Source organism: Somniosus microcephalus, chromosome 34, assembly GCF_052327205.1.
Source record: "Somniosus microcephalus isolate GS21.2 chromosome 34, FLI_Smic_1.0, whole genome shotgun sequence".
Classification (NCBI taxonomy): Eukaryota; Metazoa; Chordata; class Chondrichthyes; order Squaliformes; family Somniosidae; genus Somniosus; species Somniosus microcephalus.
Window position 1 is genome coordinate 25,684,845 of NC_141020.1, and position 17,534 is coordinate 25,702,378.

The 17,534-nt window shown below is 44.5% G+C and overlaps 1 protein-coding gene across 1 annotated transcript in view; it reads right to left on the reverse strand.

The window, feature by feature from the left end:
- Window positions 1-1,218: 1,218 nt before the first annotated feature.
- The window catches only part of rnaset2l (ribonuclease T2, like), a 58,282-nt gene continuing 41,966 nt past the window's right edge, over window positions 1,219-17,534 (reverse strand). The window contains exons 7-10 of the mRNA XM_085973589.1: window positions 17,265-17,378; window positions 15,172-15,220; window positions 7,097-7,165; window positions 1,219-4,290 (exon numbers count right to left, since the gene is read on the reverse strand). Coding sequence (XP_085829715.1) covers window positions 4,123-4,290; window positions 7,097-7,165; window positions 15,172-15,220; window positions 17,265-17,378 — 400 coding nt within the window. The 3' untranslated portion in view covers window positions 1,219-4,122. The remainder of the gene's footprint in view (window positions 4,291-7,096; window positions 7,166-15,171; window positions 15,221-17,264; window positions 17,379-17,534) is intronic.

Below are 17,534 nucleotides of genomic sequence, written 5' to 3' on the forward strand. Positions count from 1 at the left end.
TGCCTTATCATTGCAAAGTGTTGATGTTGGTGTGATGAAATTGAACTGGTTATCCTGCGTGAGGTGTACGTTTTATAGTCCTGCATCAGTTTAAGATGGTGTCCAAGTGTTCCCATGGAAACTTATAAATTAATTGAATTGCAGGTTCTTCGTAGGTGAGCGAGTTTTTAGATCCTCTTTTGTGTTCAGCGCTCCAACTGAATCGGGTTTTACAATTGTCGATTGGGTGTCAAAGGTCGGTTTGGGAAATGAGAGAGTGTCTTTGATGAGGAGATGGTTTTAAAAAAATGCAGCAACTCTTCATTAAACATGGACCAGAAATTAGGGGTTGAAGTAACTGACGGGGATGTACTGGAAGGGATTGACCTGATCACAGGACTGCACTGGAGTGTCAGCCTAGATTTTGTGTTCAAGTCTCTGGAGTGGGACTTGAATCCACAACCTTCTGTTCTGGTCTCCATATTATAAAAAGGATATAAAGGCACTGGAGAAGGTGCAGAAAAGGTTTTACTGGAATGATACTAGAACTGAGAGGTTATACCGATCAGGAACGTGTAAGCAGGCTGGGACTCGTTTTTCTAGAAAGGAGAGGACTGAGCGATGACCTGATGGAGGTTTTTAAGATTATGAAAAGGTTTGATAATGTAGACGTAGAGAAGACGTTTCTACCTGCGGGCAAGACCAAAACTAGGGGTCATCAATATAAGAGAGTCACTAATAAATCCAATGGGGAATTCAGGAGAAACTCCTTTACCCAGAGAGTGGTGAGAATGTGGAAGTCGCTACCACAGGGAGTGGTTGAGGCGAATAGCAGAGATACATTTAAGGGGAAGCTAGACAGGCACATGAGGGAGAACGGAATAGAAGGATATGTTGATGGGCTTAGATGAGGAGGCTCGTGTGGAACATAAACACTGGCATGGACTTGCTGGTCCGAATGGCCTGTTTCTGTGCTGTAAATACTTTGTAATTTCCCCCCTCCCAAGAACGGGGAACTGAGAGGTTGTAGCACCCTATCTCAGCTGACAGATCGCAGAATCGAACCCGGGACCTGGTGGTTCTGCAGTCCACCATGCAATGAATTTACCCACTAAGTTATTGGAGAAGCTACTGCTAACAGTTTAAAAGTGATCATTTCTGTTGTTGAAAATTTCAACTTATTTTCAAGACTTGATTGCACTTTAAGGAAAAGGTTAATAATACAGAAATAAACAAATACCACTTTCATATATGATTTATTGGGGTTAAACCTACATATATAAGATACAGAGCATTTACAATGAAGAAATAGTCAAACCAATTTTTTTGTGCAAAATATACAAGAGAGTCTCAAATGTCCCGGTGAAACAAGAAAACATAGGTTAGATTTTTTTTTAGTATGTATATATTTTATCAACTACTCGCAGGTTCTCCATGGCCAGATGCTGCGTAAAGCTGTACTAGGGGATAGGGTGGGATATGTGTTGGTGTAGGGGTTACGGGGATCGGGTGGGATATGTGTCGGTGCAGGCTCGATGGGCCAAAATGGCCTCTATCTGTACTGTGAGGTTTCTGTGATTCTGTGATAATCAGCCTCATTTACATGCCTTAATAATAATAATATGCCTTCCCTGTTCCTTAGTCTGAAAAGTCAGAAGAGCAATGGGGATTAGAAAAAAATCTAAAATGTGCTTCAGATACAAAACACAAGTGCTCAGAAGTCATGAGTGTTTGAATCTCAGTCCTGTCTGACACTGAGATTTTGCAACACATTCCTGGAAGCTAGTTGCACAACACACTGGTGTACAAGCGCACTACCAGAGAGTGGCAACACTCACGTTCGAGCCCACAACTTCCAATCCCATGAGTTTTCCAAACTCAGCCGGAATGTGGGAAACATAGAAACATAGAAGATAGGAGCAGGAGTAGGCCCCTCGAGCCTGTTCCGCCATTTAATGAGATCATGGCTGATCATCCAAATTCAGTACCCTGTCTCTGCTTTCTCCCCATATCCCTTGATCCCTTTAGCCTTAAGAAATATATCTAACTCCTTCTTGAATATATTTAATGAATTGGCCTCAACTGCCTTCTGTGGTAGAGAATTCCAGAGGTTTACCACTTTCTGGGTGAAGAAATTCCACTCCTCATCTCAGTCCTAAATGGCTTACCCCTTATCCTTAGACTGTGACCCCTGGTTCTGGACTCCCCCGCCATCGGGAACATCCTCCCTGCATCTAGTCTGTCTAGTCCTGTTAGAATTTTATAAGTTTCAATGAGATCCCCTCTCATTCTTCTAAACTCTAGCGAATACAAGCCCAATCGACCCAATCTCTCTTCATACGTCATTCCTGCCATCCCAGTATCAGCCCGGTGAACCTTCGCTGCACTCCCTCCATGGCAAGAACATCCTTCCTCAGATAAGGCGACCAAAACTGCACACAATACTCAAGGTGTGGTCTCACCAAGGCCCTGTACAACTGCAGCAAGACATCCTTGCTCCTGTACTCGAACCCTCTCGCTATGAAGGCCAACATACCATTTGCCTTCTTAACCGCCTGCTGCACCTGCATGCTTACCTTCAGCGACTGGTGCACAAGGACACCCAGGTCTCGTTGCACTTCCCCTTCTCTCAATCTATTGCCATTCAGATAATCTGCCTTCCTGTTTTTGCCACCAAAGTGGATAACCTCGCATTTATCCACATAATACTGCATCTGCCATGCACATGCCCAATCACCCAACCTGTCCAAATCATACTGGAGTTTATCTGCATCCTCCTCACAGCACACACGCCCACCCAGCTTTGTGTCATCTGCAAACTTGGAGATATTACATCTAGTTCCCTTGTCTAGATCATTAATATATATTGTGAATAGCTGCGGTCCTAGGACCGATCCCTGCGGTACCCCACTAGTCACTGCCTGCCACTCGGAAAAAGACCCGTTTATTCCAACTCTTTGCTTCCTGTCTGCCAACCAGCTCTCTATACAAGTCAGTACCTTAACCCCAATCCCATGTGCTTTAACTTTACACGCTAATCTCTTATGCGGGACCTTATCGAAAGCCTTCTGAAAGTCCAAATACACCACATCCACTGGTTCTCCCTTATCTATTCTACCAGTTACAGTTACCAGAACAGGGAATTAGGGAAATAAGGGACAAAAACATTAAGTGTAAATGTGCGAGGGGAAATACAGTTAACAAAAATCTGTAGGCCATAAAAAAGAAAATATAGTGCCTTTCGCAACCACTGGACGCCTCAAAACGCTTTACAGTCAATGAAGTGGAGTCACTGTTATAATGTGGGAATCGCGGCAGCCAATTTGCGCACAGCAAGCTCCCACAAACAGCAATATGATACTGACCAGATCATCTGTTTTTGTTATGTTGGTTGAGGGATAAATATTGGCCAGGACACCGGGGATAACTCCCCCGCTCTTCTTCAAAATAGTGCCATGGGATCTTTTACGTCCACCTGAGAGAGCAGACGGGGCCTCAGTTTATCATCTGATCCGAAAGCCGGCCCCTCCGACAGTGCAGCACTCCCTCGGCACTGCACTGGAGTGTCGGCCTGGATTGATGTGCTCAAGTCTCTGGAGCTACCAACAGAGCCACATGAGTTGAGTCTGTTCTCAGGTGATTTCACTAAAGTAGTGGAGTGAATCAATTCAGGAGTGGGCAGGTAACATAGGAAACGGGGCTGCCGGAGGTGCACTTTGTTATCAAAGACACACAGTTCAGTTCTTGCCCTATCTCCCAACTGGCGGAGATTGTACAAAGACAACATTTCACAAAAGCGACAGAACTTATGGCGATTGCATGCTTAACATATACCCTGATAAAAGAAACTTAATAGAGTTAGGTCAAAATACTGTAACCAGTAGGTTAAAGTTTAAACACTCTTAGAATAAAAGGCAAAAGAAAAATAGGCTGCTTCAAAATGGGCCGTACACAATATTCTGACAAAAAAAATGATGCTGGAAAATGATGCTGCAGCATTTGTCTTCACTCAGAAGAAAAACAAACTTTAAGTTGTGGTTTGGGTCACAACTGAAGATCTGAAGATAAGGGGTCTAATACATTTCACTCAAAAGCAAAATCATCCTTAAAACAACAGAAGGATGTAAGTAGAAGAAGACCCCTTTAGGGACACGGATTATGCGGATGCTGTGTCATAGGATAGAAATATATGTCAGCCTTGTGTGTACATGGTTTATAAAAAGATTTACTGACATTTTCCTCGGGAGTATTGCAGCCAACAGAAAGGTCCTTACTTAGGGGAATTTTGATTTGCATCAGAATCTGCCGTTTCTGAAAGAGAGAAAAGAAACCGTATTAGAGGGCAGTGCTGTATTGGTGACATTGTTGTAAGTCGTTACCATTTTACCTCGACTTCAAGATGGCAGTCAAAATTAAAACAGAAAGTGCAGGTCTGTCAGCAGAAAGAGATAAGCGAGGCTAATGTTTTAGGTGGAAAAACTTCATTAGATACCTGAAACATTTACTTTTTAAAAAATTGGATGCTGATAGACATGCTGCATATTTCCAGCATTTTCTGTTTTTATTTCAGATTTCCAGCGTTTGCCGTTTTCTTTTTCTCAACTTAGACTGGTAATGTAGACAGACATTAACCTTTCTCTGAAGAGTGTTAAGGATCACAAACAGTGATGGAAACAACCTACACAATATAATGAATACTATTATATGGCAGTGCAGTTCTTTGGTGAATCAATATGGATGCATGAATCCGCACATGGTAAATGCATGATCTCAGACATATCATTGGGCGAAGTGTAAATGAAGATAAGACGCTTTCCCAGGAGGAAAGAAGAAAAACAAAAAGTAAGATCAGAGGAAAAATCATTTCGGGTTGCATGCACACACTTCATAGTGGTAGCTTAACAGAGGTAGATTCCTGTGACCAAAAATGGCACTCGGGCTACACAAACTAAAGCTATTTGGTCTGTTTATTGTCCCCAGAATATAGAGGTCTGTCTCAGAAGAGTAAAATGCACTTCTTATGCGCCGATGAAGTTGTGGCTGAATAATTTATTATTTGGAGGTGCTGGCTTTTCTGCAGTCAGAAGAGAAAATTAAAATTACAAAGGAATTTGTTACATCAGAAAATCGCAGTGCGCAAATATATCGCCCTATCTGAAGAAGCTAACAATCTGACATTCCACTGATCTTAAAAGCTGAAGCAACATGCATGCAGAGCAGCACAGTTTCTGCAATACTGTGTGTTGAAATGAAAGCTTGGAGACTCCAGTATGAATGCCAGGGTATAAGTTCTCCTTCGGCAGTAGCCGAAACAGACACTAGCGAAAGGGCAGTCTGGTTTACACTCTTTTCCATTTTGTGCTACAGTCCAAGACAAATTTATACCGCCCCAGTCTCTAACATTTACAGTGAAGTTTCCTCTGTATCACTGTATGTGCTGGGGGGGATCTTGCACTTACTTTTCTCTGTGAGAGGGAGGAAAATGTAATGGAACAGTCCCCAACAGACCCACTTTGTGTGCTTCTTAGTGGGTTGATCAAAGAGCGGCATTTACAGCGTTCTTGGACATGTCAGTCAGCTGAACGATCCCACTGTCCTGACTTCGGTAGGTAGCATGAGTGCTCAAGGAGAAGGTGAGGTGTTCAGGAAGGAGAAAACAGGAAGTACAATAAAATCACAACAAATTGAAGGAGGTATTTCCCCCTCCCTTGTATTATCGTCCGTCAGATTCCCTCCAGCCATGGCACCTGGTCTGGGTCTCTGCCAGTGTTAATATGTAAATTACCACTAGGAAGTACACAAGTCCTTCTTCTCCATGCCCTATCAGTGCCATTCCTTTGGAAATGCTTGCTTGACAGTTGAAGAAAATGTGAGAGGGAAGGTAGACCAGGAGAGAGAACCTGTACCTAACACTCCTTAGAACAATGCCTAACTGACTACATTCACTGTGGTCGGGAGTAGAGAGTAGTTTGAAAACATACGGCTGTTGTCATTTTGCATAAGCTTGTGCTGTTCTGTATGTGTCCTACTTTAATTTTTATAAATCTAGTTAGTTAATTAAGAATCAAAGCCCAGTGCAAGTGTGGTATCTTGATCATACCATCTTTCAGAGTGGCTTGCAGAAAAATTAAATGTAGTGCGCATCAACCCACTAGGATTGTATGAGTGCTGGAGAGTACGAGGATGCTGCAGGGGCAGAAACCGCAGGACTGTTGATTCTGGTTCAGAGGGGATTCGAGGACCACTAAAAGGAAGTGCGGTGAGACCATTGCAAGAGGGAACAGCTCATTCAAATACCCTCAAATTACATCACACTGTCACCTACAAGTTGAGAGATACCTGTCCTGCCACAGGTTTGTTGGTCGACTGTACCATCAAGTGACTAAGAAGACATTTTGAAAAAATGTGAAGAATCAAATTACATATATTTCAATGCTACTGTTACAATGAATATGGGGGTGATTTTGCCAATGGGGGCGCATTGGAGGCGGGACTGCTGCTTGTCAGGTTTTAGTCCCGCCTCCATCGACTTGTGGCCAACCCACGCTATTTTCCCTTGATGGACCTTGTTAAGCCCGCCCAGCAGGTTTAGCAGGCCAATTAAGGGGAAGCCGGTTACAGAGAACGTCAGCGTATGACGTTTCATCTGTCAAAAATTTTTGATAGGTGAATTGTCATTGTTTGACAGCTTTGAGAAACTCATCACCACAGCACACTTTTTGATCCCTCCGACCCCGCAGACCCACTGCTCGCCTCGACATCGGGAAGCCCGCACCTCTGATGGAAAAATGGGGATAATCCTCTTAACTGCCAGTTAAGTGGCTGTAATCCCCTTCCCGCCTCCAGGAGACGGGACCTGGCGCGGGTCAGGTACCCGCCTCCTGGGAAGATGGCACAGGGCGGGATGGGTACCCGTCCCCAGATTCTGCCATTTTCCCGGCAGCCCTGCCTCCAAACCCGCCTCCCCAGGGCTGGCAAAATCACCTCCTATGTCTCTATTGCAACTCCATAATATAAACCTGTTGAATCTTCAGTGTTTAGGGATAAAACCGCATGTCTCTTACTCTTAAAATCAATAAGTGACGTGATCAAACAGGCTAATTTATGAAAATCTTACCGTGTGATTGTAACACTGGAGATTAACATGAGTGCCCAGATCAGACAGTGCTGAGTGGAAATGCTCATACTGTGAATTGAGAAAAAGACAGATTCAGGTTGATTAGAGGAGGGTGAGGGAAAATGGATTGAGAACAACAACAACAGCTTGTATTTATATAGCACCTTTAACGCAGTAAAATGTCCTAAGAGTATTTTAAGACAAAAAATTTGACACCGAGCCACATAAGGATAAATTAGGGCAGGTGACCAAAAGCATGGTCAAAGAGGTAGGTTTTAAGGAGCGTCTTAAAGGAGGAAAGAGAGGTAGCGAGGTGGAGAGGTTTAGGCAGGGAATTCCAGAGCATAGGGCCTCGGCAACAGAAGGCACGGCCACTAAAGATTGAACGATTATAATCAGGGATGCTCAAGAGGGCAGAATTAGAGGAGCGCAGATATCTCGGGGTTGGGGGGTGGGGGGGGAGCTGAAGGAGATTACAGGATTAGAGAGGGAGAAGGCCATCGAGGGACTTGAAAGCAAGGATGAGAATTTTGAAATCGAGGAACTGCTTAACCGGGAGCCAATGTAGGTCAGCGAGCACAGGGGTGATGGGCGAATGGGACTTGGTGCAAGTTAAGACACGGGCATGGGTTTTGGATGACCTCAACTTTACGTAGGGTGGAATGTGGGAGGCCAGCCTGGAGTGCGTTGGAATAGTCTAGTCTAGAGGTAACAAAGGCATGGATGAGGGTTTCAGCAGCAGATGAGCTGAGGCAAGGGCAGAGACGGGCAATGTTACAGAGGTGGAAATAGGCGGTCTTTGTTATGCTGCGGATATGTGGTCGGAAGCTCATTTCAGGGTCAGATATGACACCAAGGTTGCGAACAGTGTGGTTCAGCCTCAGACAGATGTTAGGGAGAGGGATGGAGTCGGTGGCGAGGGAACAGAGTTTGTGGCGGGGACCGAAAACAATGGCTTCGGTCTTCCCAATATTTAATTGGAGAAAATTTTTGTTCATCCAGAACTGTATATTGGACAAGCAGTCTGACAATTTAGACACCGTGGAAAAGACCGAGAAGCAAAAGAAGACAATGAAGAGTGTGAGAAAAGCTAGAGGATCAGAATGAGATAAAGGATAAGAGACGGCCGTGAATTATTTTCTTCCGTTTAGGACTTCACTAATAAAGCTGCTATTTGAGACACCGGGGAGTGTGTCACAACTGACTCTTGGTAAATTGTGATGATAATTCTTTTGCTTCCATCCCAAGGGATTCTTGCAAATGCCTTTTATTTAGAAGTATATTTTCAAAAAATACAAACCTTCAGGAAGGATAAAAGCACATTAAAAATACTTACTTTTAATTTATAATTGTATTAATGAGACTGTCACATTATATTGTACATGACATACACTTTACATTATTAGTATACAGACCAGTTTGGCATCTGGTACATGATGCATTTGGCAATTTGTGCTACTATATATTATTTTCCCCTGGGAGGCTAGGGAGAGGTGGTGGGGGGGAAGAAGAAGGGCAAGGTTTGAAGATTATTTCAGTGAAGATTGTTTGGCTCTTTTTACCCCATCCTTGTTAAGTGGCCATTTTTGTCCTATTTGTGTTTGTGCTTTTGTGGGATATATTGCTGCCACAGTTTTTAGTTATTGGCCATAGGCCAGTTTTGTTGTGTTTGTGTGTTGATAGAAACACTGAAGACAGGAGTTGGTTTCATAGGTGTTTACCAAACAAAGTCTGGAGGGGAACTAACTGATACAACACAATATACAGGCTTATATAGCCCGAGTGGCCATTACCGGCATTACAGTACACATGGGGCTCTTAAAGGCACATACACTACAATTCCTCCCCTTTTAGCCAACCAGTACATAATATTTTAAGTAATTATTAATTACATGTTACAAGAAAAATAATCTACACATTGCTGCAGTTAATTAATTATAAGTCAGTCTCTCCGGAGGCTTCCTGACTCGGTCCGGATAAGGCCTCGGTGGTGTAGTAGTTTCTGGTGGTGTAGTAGGTTCTTTTGGCAAGGCAGATTCGGCTTGAATGCCAGTGTCGGGTTCATCGGGTTCCAGTATCACCGGATCGGAGGTAGATATGGGTATCTCTACTTCATCGTTAGGCGTATAGAGTTGTGGTGTAGGTTGTCCCTTTTCGGATGACTCTATGATTTGGTCAGCATGGCGCCTTATTATGCTTTCTCCGATGTCCACGGTATACATCAGCGGTCCTAGTCGTGTGCAGATAGTTCCAGGCTGCCATTTCTCGGTACGGTAGTCCCGGGCCAAAACTTGTTGACCTATCTGGAAGGTTCTATTTGGCCTTTCATTCATGCCTTGAAATTGCCAGTTCTCCACGTCCCTTCTGATGTTTGGCTTGATCAAATCCAGCTGGCATCTTAGGCTTCTATTGAAGAACATCATGGCGGGAGTTTGGTTTGTAACCATATGTGTTGCATTCCTGTATGCGAACAAGAAGTTATCCACCTTGTGCTGAAGTTTTATGTCTTCATTACCCATGGCCTTTATGGCCTTCTTGAAGGTCTGGACAAACCTTTCAGCCAATCCATTGGTGGCGGGATGGTATGGGGCAGACGTGTAGTGCTTAACCCCATTGTTTTTTAAGAACTTCCTGAATTCTTCGGACACAAATTGCGGTCCATTATCAGAACAGATCTGTTCCGGCAGCCCATTCCTGGCAAATATGGTCCTTAATACTGTGATGGTTTTTTCCGTGGTGGTGGAGGACATCTTTATTACCTCCGGCCACTTGGAGTATGCATCAACCGCGATCAAGAACATTGAGTCCATAAATGGACCAGCAAAGTCGATGTGTACCCTTTGCCAGGGAGATGAGGGCCACTCCCATGGATGTAGAGGGGCCTGGGGTGGAGCGTTTTGGACCTTCTGGCATCCTAGGCAGCTCTTGGTCATTTCTTCGATATCTCCATCGATACCTGGCCACCATACAAACGCCCTGGCTAGGTTCTTCATTTTCACTCCACCCAGATGCCCCTCGTGAAGCTCCTTTAGAACTTTATCCTGGAGTTTGGGTGGAATCACCACTCTGGATCCACACATCAAGGTTCCTCGGCACACTGACAGCTGTTCTCTTCTTTGCGAGAATGCTGGCAACATTGGTTCGCCATGTGCTGGCCATCCCTTCACTGTTAAATCGTAGACTCGTGAGAGAGTCGGGTCATTTCTAGTTTCCTTTTCAATGGCAGAATTTGTTACTGGTAGACATTCGACTATGGTAGAGTGGAAAATCTCCACTGGGTCTACGGTAGGTGCTTCTTCTACCGTTGGCAACGGTAGGCGCGATAACCCGTCAGCATTCCCATGCTGTTTTGATCCTTTGTATTCTATGTTGTATTGGTGTGCCCCTAGAAAAAGGGACCACCTCTGTAGCCTTTGTGCTGTCATAATGGGAACACCCTTTTTAGGGTTGAATATGGAGATGAGGGGTTGATGGTCAGTCAACAAGGTAAATTTTTGTCCGTGTAGGTAATGGTTGAACTTCTTCACTCCCCATACCAGGCTGAGTGCTTCCCTGTCGATTTGGGCATAGTTACGCTCAGCTGAGTTCAATGAGCGTGACGCAAAAGCTATCGGCCGTTCCGAGCCATCAGGGAATTTATGCGATAATACTGCTCCTACGCCGTAAGGGGATGCATCGCACGCCAATCTGATTGGCAGTGATGGGTTGTAATGAGCCAAAACTTCTTTGGACGTGATTAAGTCTTTGCATTTATGGAAGGCACGTTTACAGTCTTCGCTCCATTTCCAAATTACTCCTGTTTGTAGCAGTTCATTAAGAGGGTGTAGAAGAGTTGATAAGTTCGGTAAAAATTTATGATAGTAATTTATTAATCCCAGGAACGACCTTCATTGTGAAACATTTTCAAGTGCTGGGGCTTTTATGACCGCTTCAATTTTTTCAGGTGACTTATGCAACCCTTCCTTGTTAATTATGTGGCCACAATATGATATTTGATTTTGGAAAAATTCGTACTTGGGGCGATTTGCTCGTAGGCCCTGTTCTCTCAGCCTAGTGAGCACCTGCTCCAAATTGGCAAGGTGCTCGTTGTCGTTTTCTCCTGTTACAAGGATGTCGTCTAGGTAGCATTGAGTCCCCGGAATCCCTTGCAGGACTTGCTCCATAGCTCTTTGCCAGATAGCTGGAGCGGATGCTACTCCGAAAACCAGTCGATTGTACTGGTACAGACCTTTGTGTGTATTTATCGTGAGATATTTTTTAAAGGCCTCTTCAACCTCCATCTGTAGATATGCCTGTGCCAAGTCAATTTTTGTGAAACGTTTCCCTCCGGATAGTGAGGCGAAAGTATCTTCTATCCTCGGAAGAGGATACTGTACCGTGTGAAGGACCGGGTTTACAGTCACCTTAAAGTCTCCACAGATGCGAATTTTTCTCTGTTCTTCAGATTTATCATTATTCAATGCTTTCTTCATGACTGGAACGATGGGTGTTGCCCACTCGCTCCAATCTATTTTGGATAATACGCCTGCCTTTTCCAAATTCTCCAGCTCTGCCTCGACTGCTGGACGAATTGCGTATGGCACCGGCCTTGCCTTAAAAAACTTGGGAATTGCTGCATCTTCCACTTTTATTGAGGCGGTGATGCCTTTCAAGGTTCCTAGTTTCTCTTGAAACACTTCTTTGGCGTTGGCCAAGATGTCTTTTAATCGTTCAGGTATGACGTCATCGTTTTTTTTCTTACTGGTCACCGTCAGTGCCTGAATGGAGTGCCAGTCTAAACGTATTTTCCTGATCCATTCACGTCCCAACAGCGGTGGACCACCATCTTGTAGAATGTATAAATACAACTTTTGTATTTCCTTGCCGTTGTATACAACAGGCACCCTTATTTTTCCTTTGGGGTATACTTTCTGCCCCGTATATGTTTTCAAGATAATGGATGTGTCTTTTAAAGGTATATGCGGAAATAGCCGCTCGTAATCCCGTCGATTTATGACGGTCAGAGCTGCTCCTGTATCTAGCTCCATTTTAACTGGGGACCCTGCTATCGTGAGGGTAACCCAAATGGTTTGGTAGTCATCTTTGGCAATTACATTATGTAATTTGAGACAGCTTAGTCTCTTGTTTTCGGAGTCGCTATCGCTCTTCTGGTCTTCGGAGCTACTGTCCGTCATCATTTGTACCTTTCTGTACTTTTCTTTATTGATTTTTTTTTTCCTGTCTGTGGATTCTTTTTGTCCAGATCGGCATACCCGTGCAATGTGTCCAATCTTTCCGCATTGCCTGCATGCTTTGTCCTTGAACCAGCAGTCCCTCTGGTCATGGGTGGATCTGCCGCAGCGATAACATCTCTCGAAACCCTGTGTCATTTCATGGGTGCCGAAGTCCTGTGTCTTTTGTTGTATCTCTGCAGCTCCTCTTGCGGCTGCTTCGTATGATACAGCCATACTGAAAGCCTTGTCCAGTGTTAAATCTTTTTCAGAAAGCAGCCTTTTCTGTGTTCCTTCACTTAAGAGACCGCAGATGAATTTGTCTCGAAGATAATCTGCTAGTCCTGCCCCGAATTGGCAGTGTTTTGATAGCTTTCTTAATTCGGTGAGGTAATCAGCGTTACTTTCATTCTTGTGTTGATTTCTCTTGAAGAATTTGAATCGTTCCGCTATCAGCAGCGGTGTTGGGTTTAAGTGCTCCTGTAGGGTATCAACAATTTCTTTAAAATTCTTGTCCTTTGGTTTCGTAACAGCCCGTATGTCTTTGCGCCCATTAGATTTAGCAGTACTGAAGCTTTTTTTCCATCTTCTATTTCATTTGCGGTGCAATATACCTCCACTCTTTCCACATATGTGGTCCAATCCTCTATCTCGTTATCAAAAGCATGAATATTGCCAGACTTAGGCATCCTAGAAATAAAATGGCGCTTCCCGCACTTTTCTTTCTTTTCTGCAGAAAGGATATGGCGCTTCCCCGCCGCTGCTGCCGATGACAACGCTGTTTCCCGCGGTTTCCGTTCTTTTTATTTATTTCTTTACAGTTGGAGACTCGTTCCTGCCGGACTCTCTATGTCTGAACGCCGACCTGCTTGCAGCGCCGGCCTTCTCCCGAGTGCTCCCTCCCCGTCTGTTACTGCTTGCCTCCGCTTTCGCTGCTTGGCCCAGCTGTAGAGCCAGCCGCTGGAGCCCCAGCCCGACGCCCAGGAAGGATTATTGCAGTACCTGCCACCAGCTTGGCTAGCTGGTGAAACCACAGCTTTTTCTTTTTCTTGATTTTTCTTCAACTTTGGACACCAGAGGAATCGATGTCCTTGAGGTGCTGCCGAATTGCAGGTAAGTCCGTTTCCAATTCGTCGCCACTGTTGTGTCTGTGTGTTGATAGAAACACTGAAGACAGGAGTTGGTTTCATAGGTGTTTACTAAACAAAGTCTGGAGGGGAACTAACTGAAAGAACACAATATACAGGCATATATAGCCCGAGTGGCCATTACCGGCATTACAGTACACATGGGGCTCTTAAAGGCACATACACTACAAGTTTGATGAGCACTTTACAAGCAGCTGCAGTGATAGACAAAAGTCAACTCATGGGGTTGATTTTTACCCCAGCCGCCTGGCAGAAACCAGGTGGGTGGATAGTTAAAATCGTCCAGGTTTCTTACCCGCCCGGGAGCTGACTGTTCTTGATTTAATGTCAGTCTTCACTGAAATAATCTTGCAAACCTTGCCCCCCTTCTCCCTCTCCCGAGCAGGCGGAAAGGACATGCACCCAAAGCCAACGCGGTCCTTTTTAACATATACATGTCGGGTCCCAATAACACCAGCGAGATGTGACTGTAATCTTAACTCGACGGCTTGAGTGGGAAGCCACAGTGAGTTTCCCGACAGGCCAACCTTGTGGGGAAGAGGATCGGGGCCGGAAGCGGCTCGAAAACATTACATTTTTTAAACATTCTTACGTGTCCAGGAGGAACAGGAGTGTTTTTCCGGGCTCCACTGCTGCAGACTCCCACCCCCCTTCCCGATCGTGTGACCCTCCATCCCCGGGGGATGGCCCCAACAGCCGATCCTGCCACTTACCTGGTCTCGGTGGGCAGCCTCCGGGCCGCGTGATTTTCTGCCACCTCTCCTTGACTTCCCGCCCGGAACGGAACATTTAACATACCCCGGGCCTCTTTTCTGCCGCTGCTCACCCATTTCATTCAGTTCAACTTGAAATAGATTTTGTAGGATATCAGGGACATGAAGCCTTTGAGAATCTGCTTTCTAGGCCAGCCTATGACGGTAACAGCATCAGTTCCCGAGATGAGGGATTGCCGTTGTGTGGATAGACTGGAGAAGCTGGGGTTGCTCTCCTTAGAGCATAGAAGGCTAAGAGGAGATTTGATCGAGGTGTTTAAAATCTTATTTAGTTTAAATAGAGTAAATAAAGAGAAATTGTTTCCAATGGCTGAAGAGTCGATAACCAGAGGGCACAGATTCAAGGTGGTTGACAAAAGAACCAGAGGTGGCATGAGGAAAAACTTTTTAACGCAACGAGTGGCTAGGATTTGGAATGCACTGCCTGTTAGGGTGGTGGATACAGCTTCAATAGTAACCTTCAAAACAGAATTGGATAAATACTTGAAGGAGAAAAAATTGCAGGGAGCTGGGGAAAGAGCGAGAGAGTGGGACTGACTGGATTGCTCTTCGAAAGAGCCAGCGCAGACTCGATGGGCTGAATGGCCTCCTTTTGTGCTGTACTATTCTATAATTCTAATCTGGAAATAAGGAAAAAAATGATGTAGCGAGTTGTAATGAATGCACTACCTGAAAGGCTTGTGGAAGCAGATTAATTGATAACTTTTAAAAGGGAATTGGATTTATACTTGAAAAAGGAGAAATCTTCAGGGCTATGGGGAAAGAGCAGGGAAGTGGGACTAATTGGAAAGCACTTTTAAAGAGCTCACACAAACACAATGGGCCAAATGGCCTCTTGTGCTGTATCATTCTATATCAAAACAGAAATGTTCTTGAGACTCAATAAAGGGCAGATATTATTTGAATCTTTAAATATTTTTGAGATAGATGTTATTAGATCTTACCGTGTAACTGGTATTACATGAAGGGTTGATCCCAGCAGCAGTCAAGGCCCTGAAAAAAGAGAAAATCTAAGTTAATGCTGTTGTAAATTAAAATGGGACCTGTAAGTCTATGTTTAGCCGTGTCATTGTGGGTGATAAATGGGAGATCTCCAAATAGTACTTATTTCATAACTGGATGCACACCAGGCATAGATGAACTATAGTATCAGGCACTGTATCCCACTGTGCACCCGTTGCACATAGCATAGGATAAGGTGAAGAGTAAGTATCTATGGCACTGAGAGCCTGCACACCAGGCGTGCACTAGGCATATTACAGCCTCAAAAAAAAAATGAGGATTTTGCCCTAAAATGCAGTCTCAGCAGCTGGCGCTGAGCACCAGACTGCATAGTTCCTTCATTGACCCATTCAGCCATGCTGGTTCCTGTACTTAAAGGGGTGTCTGCTTGATAGTTGCATCAAGTAGCTGCATGTTGACCCAGCAATTTCATTGTTTCCTTTCTGATGTTCTTGGGTTACACAACAGCAGCTAGTTGCATCTTCTTAAAGCTGCTCCCTATGGTGTTGGCCAAAGGAACTGTAATTGAGCACTGTTGCCTCACAGCGCCAGGGACCCGGGTTCGAATCCGGCCTCGGGTGACTGTCTGTGTGGAGTTTGCACATTCTCCCCGTGTTTGCGTGGGTTTCCTCCGGGTGCTCCGGTTTCCTCCCACAGTCCAAAGATGTGCAGGTTAGGTTGATTGGCTATGATAAATTGACCCTTAGTGTTAGGGGGATTAAATACGTGGGGTTACGGGGATAGGGTGGGATATGTGTCGGTGCAGGCTCGATGGGCCGAAATGGCCTCTATCTGCACTGTGTGATTTCTGTGATTCTGTGAAATAAGACCCATGGGTTTCTTACTATAAATCCCTTTTCTATGTGCTGGTCCTGGAGGAGGAAGGGCAGTATCAGAGGAAACACATAGTACAGGTCAGCCTAGATCTTCAAGATTATTGCAGCCTCATGGACTTTCCACAACTTGTTATGCCAAAGTATAGGTGGAGAAGAAGAGAACCTGCCTCAACCTGAAAGAAAATTATGTGGCAGCAGAAGTAAATCTCCGTCAGGAACAGTAACACGTATTTGCACAACCAAACATTTACTCAACAAACTGGATTCCCTGCACGCTTCTGATTACACCTTGCCATGTTTCATGGACCACTGGACAAACACACTGACCAAAGTGAGCATGCAAAACCACGGGCATGTCTGTGCAATTGGGAAGTAAGTAAGTAGTTGCCAGGGTGTTGATCATACTCTCTGAGTGCTGTGCCAAGCTTTCAGTTAAGTTCTATGATCATGCATTAAATGGCAACATTATAAAATTTGGCAAAGTATGATGACCATCACTTTCAGATACCTGTAAATTTCTTGTGCACCAGTTTGCATCATCTGTGGATAGGTGACTTGGCATTGACTCTGCTACCTCTATCTATGTTCCCCTTACCCTACTCTTTAGAATAGGATGCCCCTCACCACCAAAAAGTATCACCCTTCTAGCCAACAGCTCCTGGAGCTGGACCTCCAGGGATGCATTTTGAAGTAGTGTCATTATAACTCTTAGCCTTGCTGCAGTTATTCCTTCCCCTCACAAACAGCACAGGCTTAAGGCAACTAGTGCCTGTTTAAGAGCTGCTAGCACCAAAAAGCACATCCCTTGACCCCCAATGATCTTTTAGCACATCATGAAGTGAGTGGCCATAGTGCCATAATATGCCAAATAGCTGACCTTCCATTACGTTGCCAGGTTAGATTTTAGTGCTACTAGATGTGTGCGCCACCCAGAAATCAACAGTCCGTATGCTAAATGTTTGTACCACATTATCAGGCTCATTATTGAATACATATAGATTGTGACTCAGTACACCGTGCAATAAAACATCAGCTTCCTGACAAAGAAGGGGCATTTGAGGGGGTGGGGCATAATATGCAGTGTTTCAGTGGTATATTAGTAAATAGACAAATATTTTAGATGTGTCTCATTAGAGTGAAATCTTCCTTTTAACTTGCTGTTCTGCGCTTCCTCTTGATACACTGACAGCAGAACTCACGCATCGATGGAGAACTTTGTCCGGAGCTGGAGTGCCATGCTGAAGTACTTGTGTGGGCAAGACATGCTGACAGCACATGCTGCGCAGGTGCCGTGTTTGCACCATTCCTTTTTCCTGCAGTAAGTGGGGAAAATCATGACATCATAATGCATAATTTGGCACAAACCTGAAAAGAAACAGCCCAGTTAGACTTTCTGTACTTCAACAGATTCAATACTGGGAAAACAACAGGTTCTGTACGTTTTGTTCTCTATATTGTCATAGATCAGG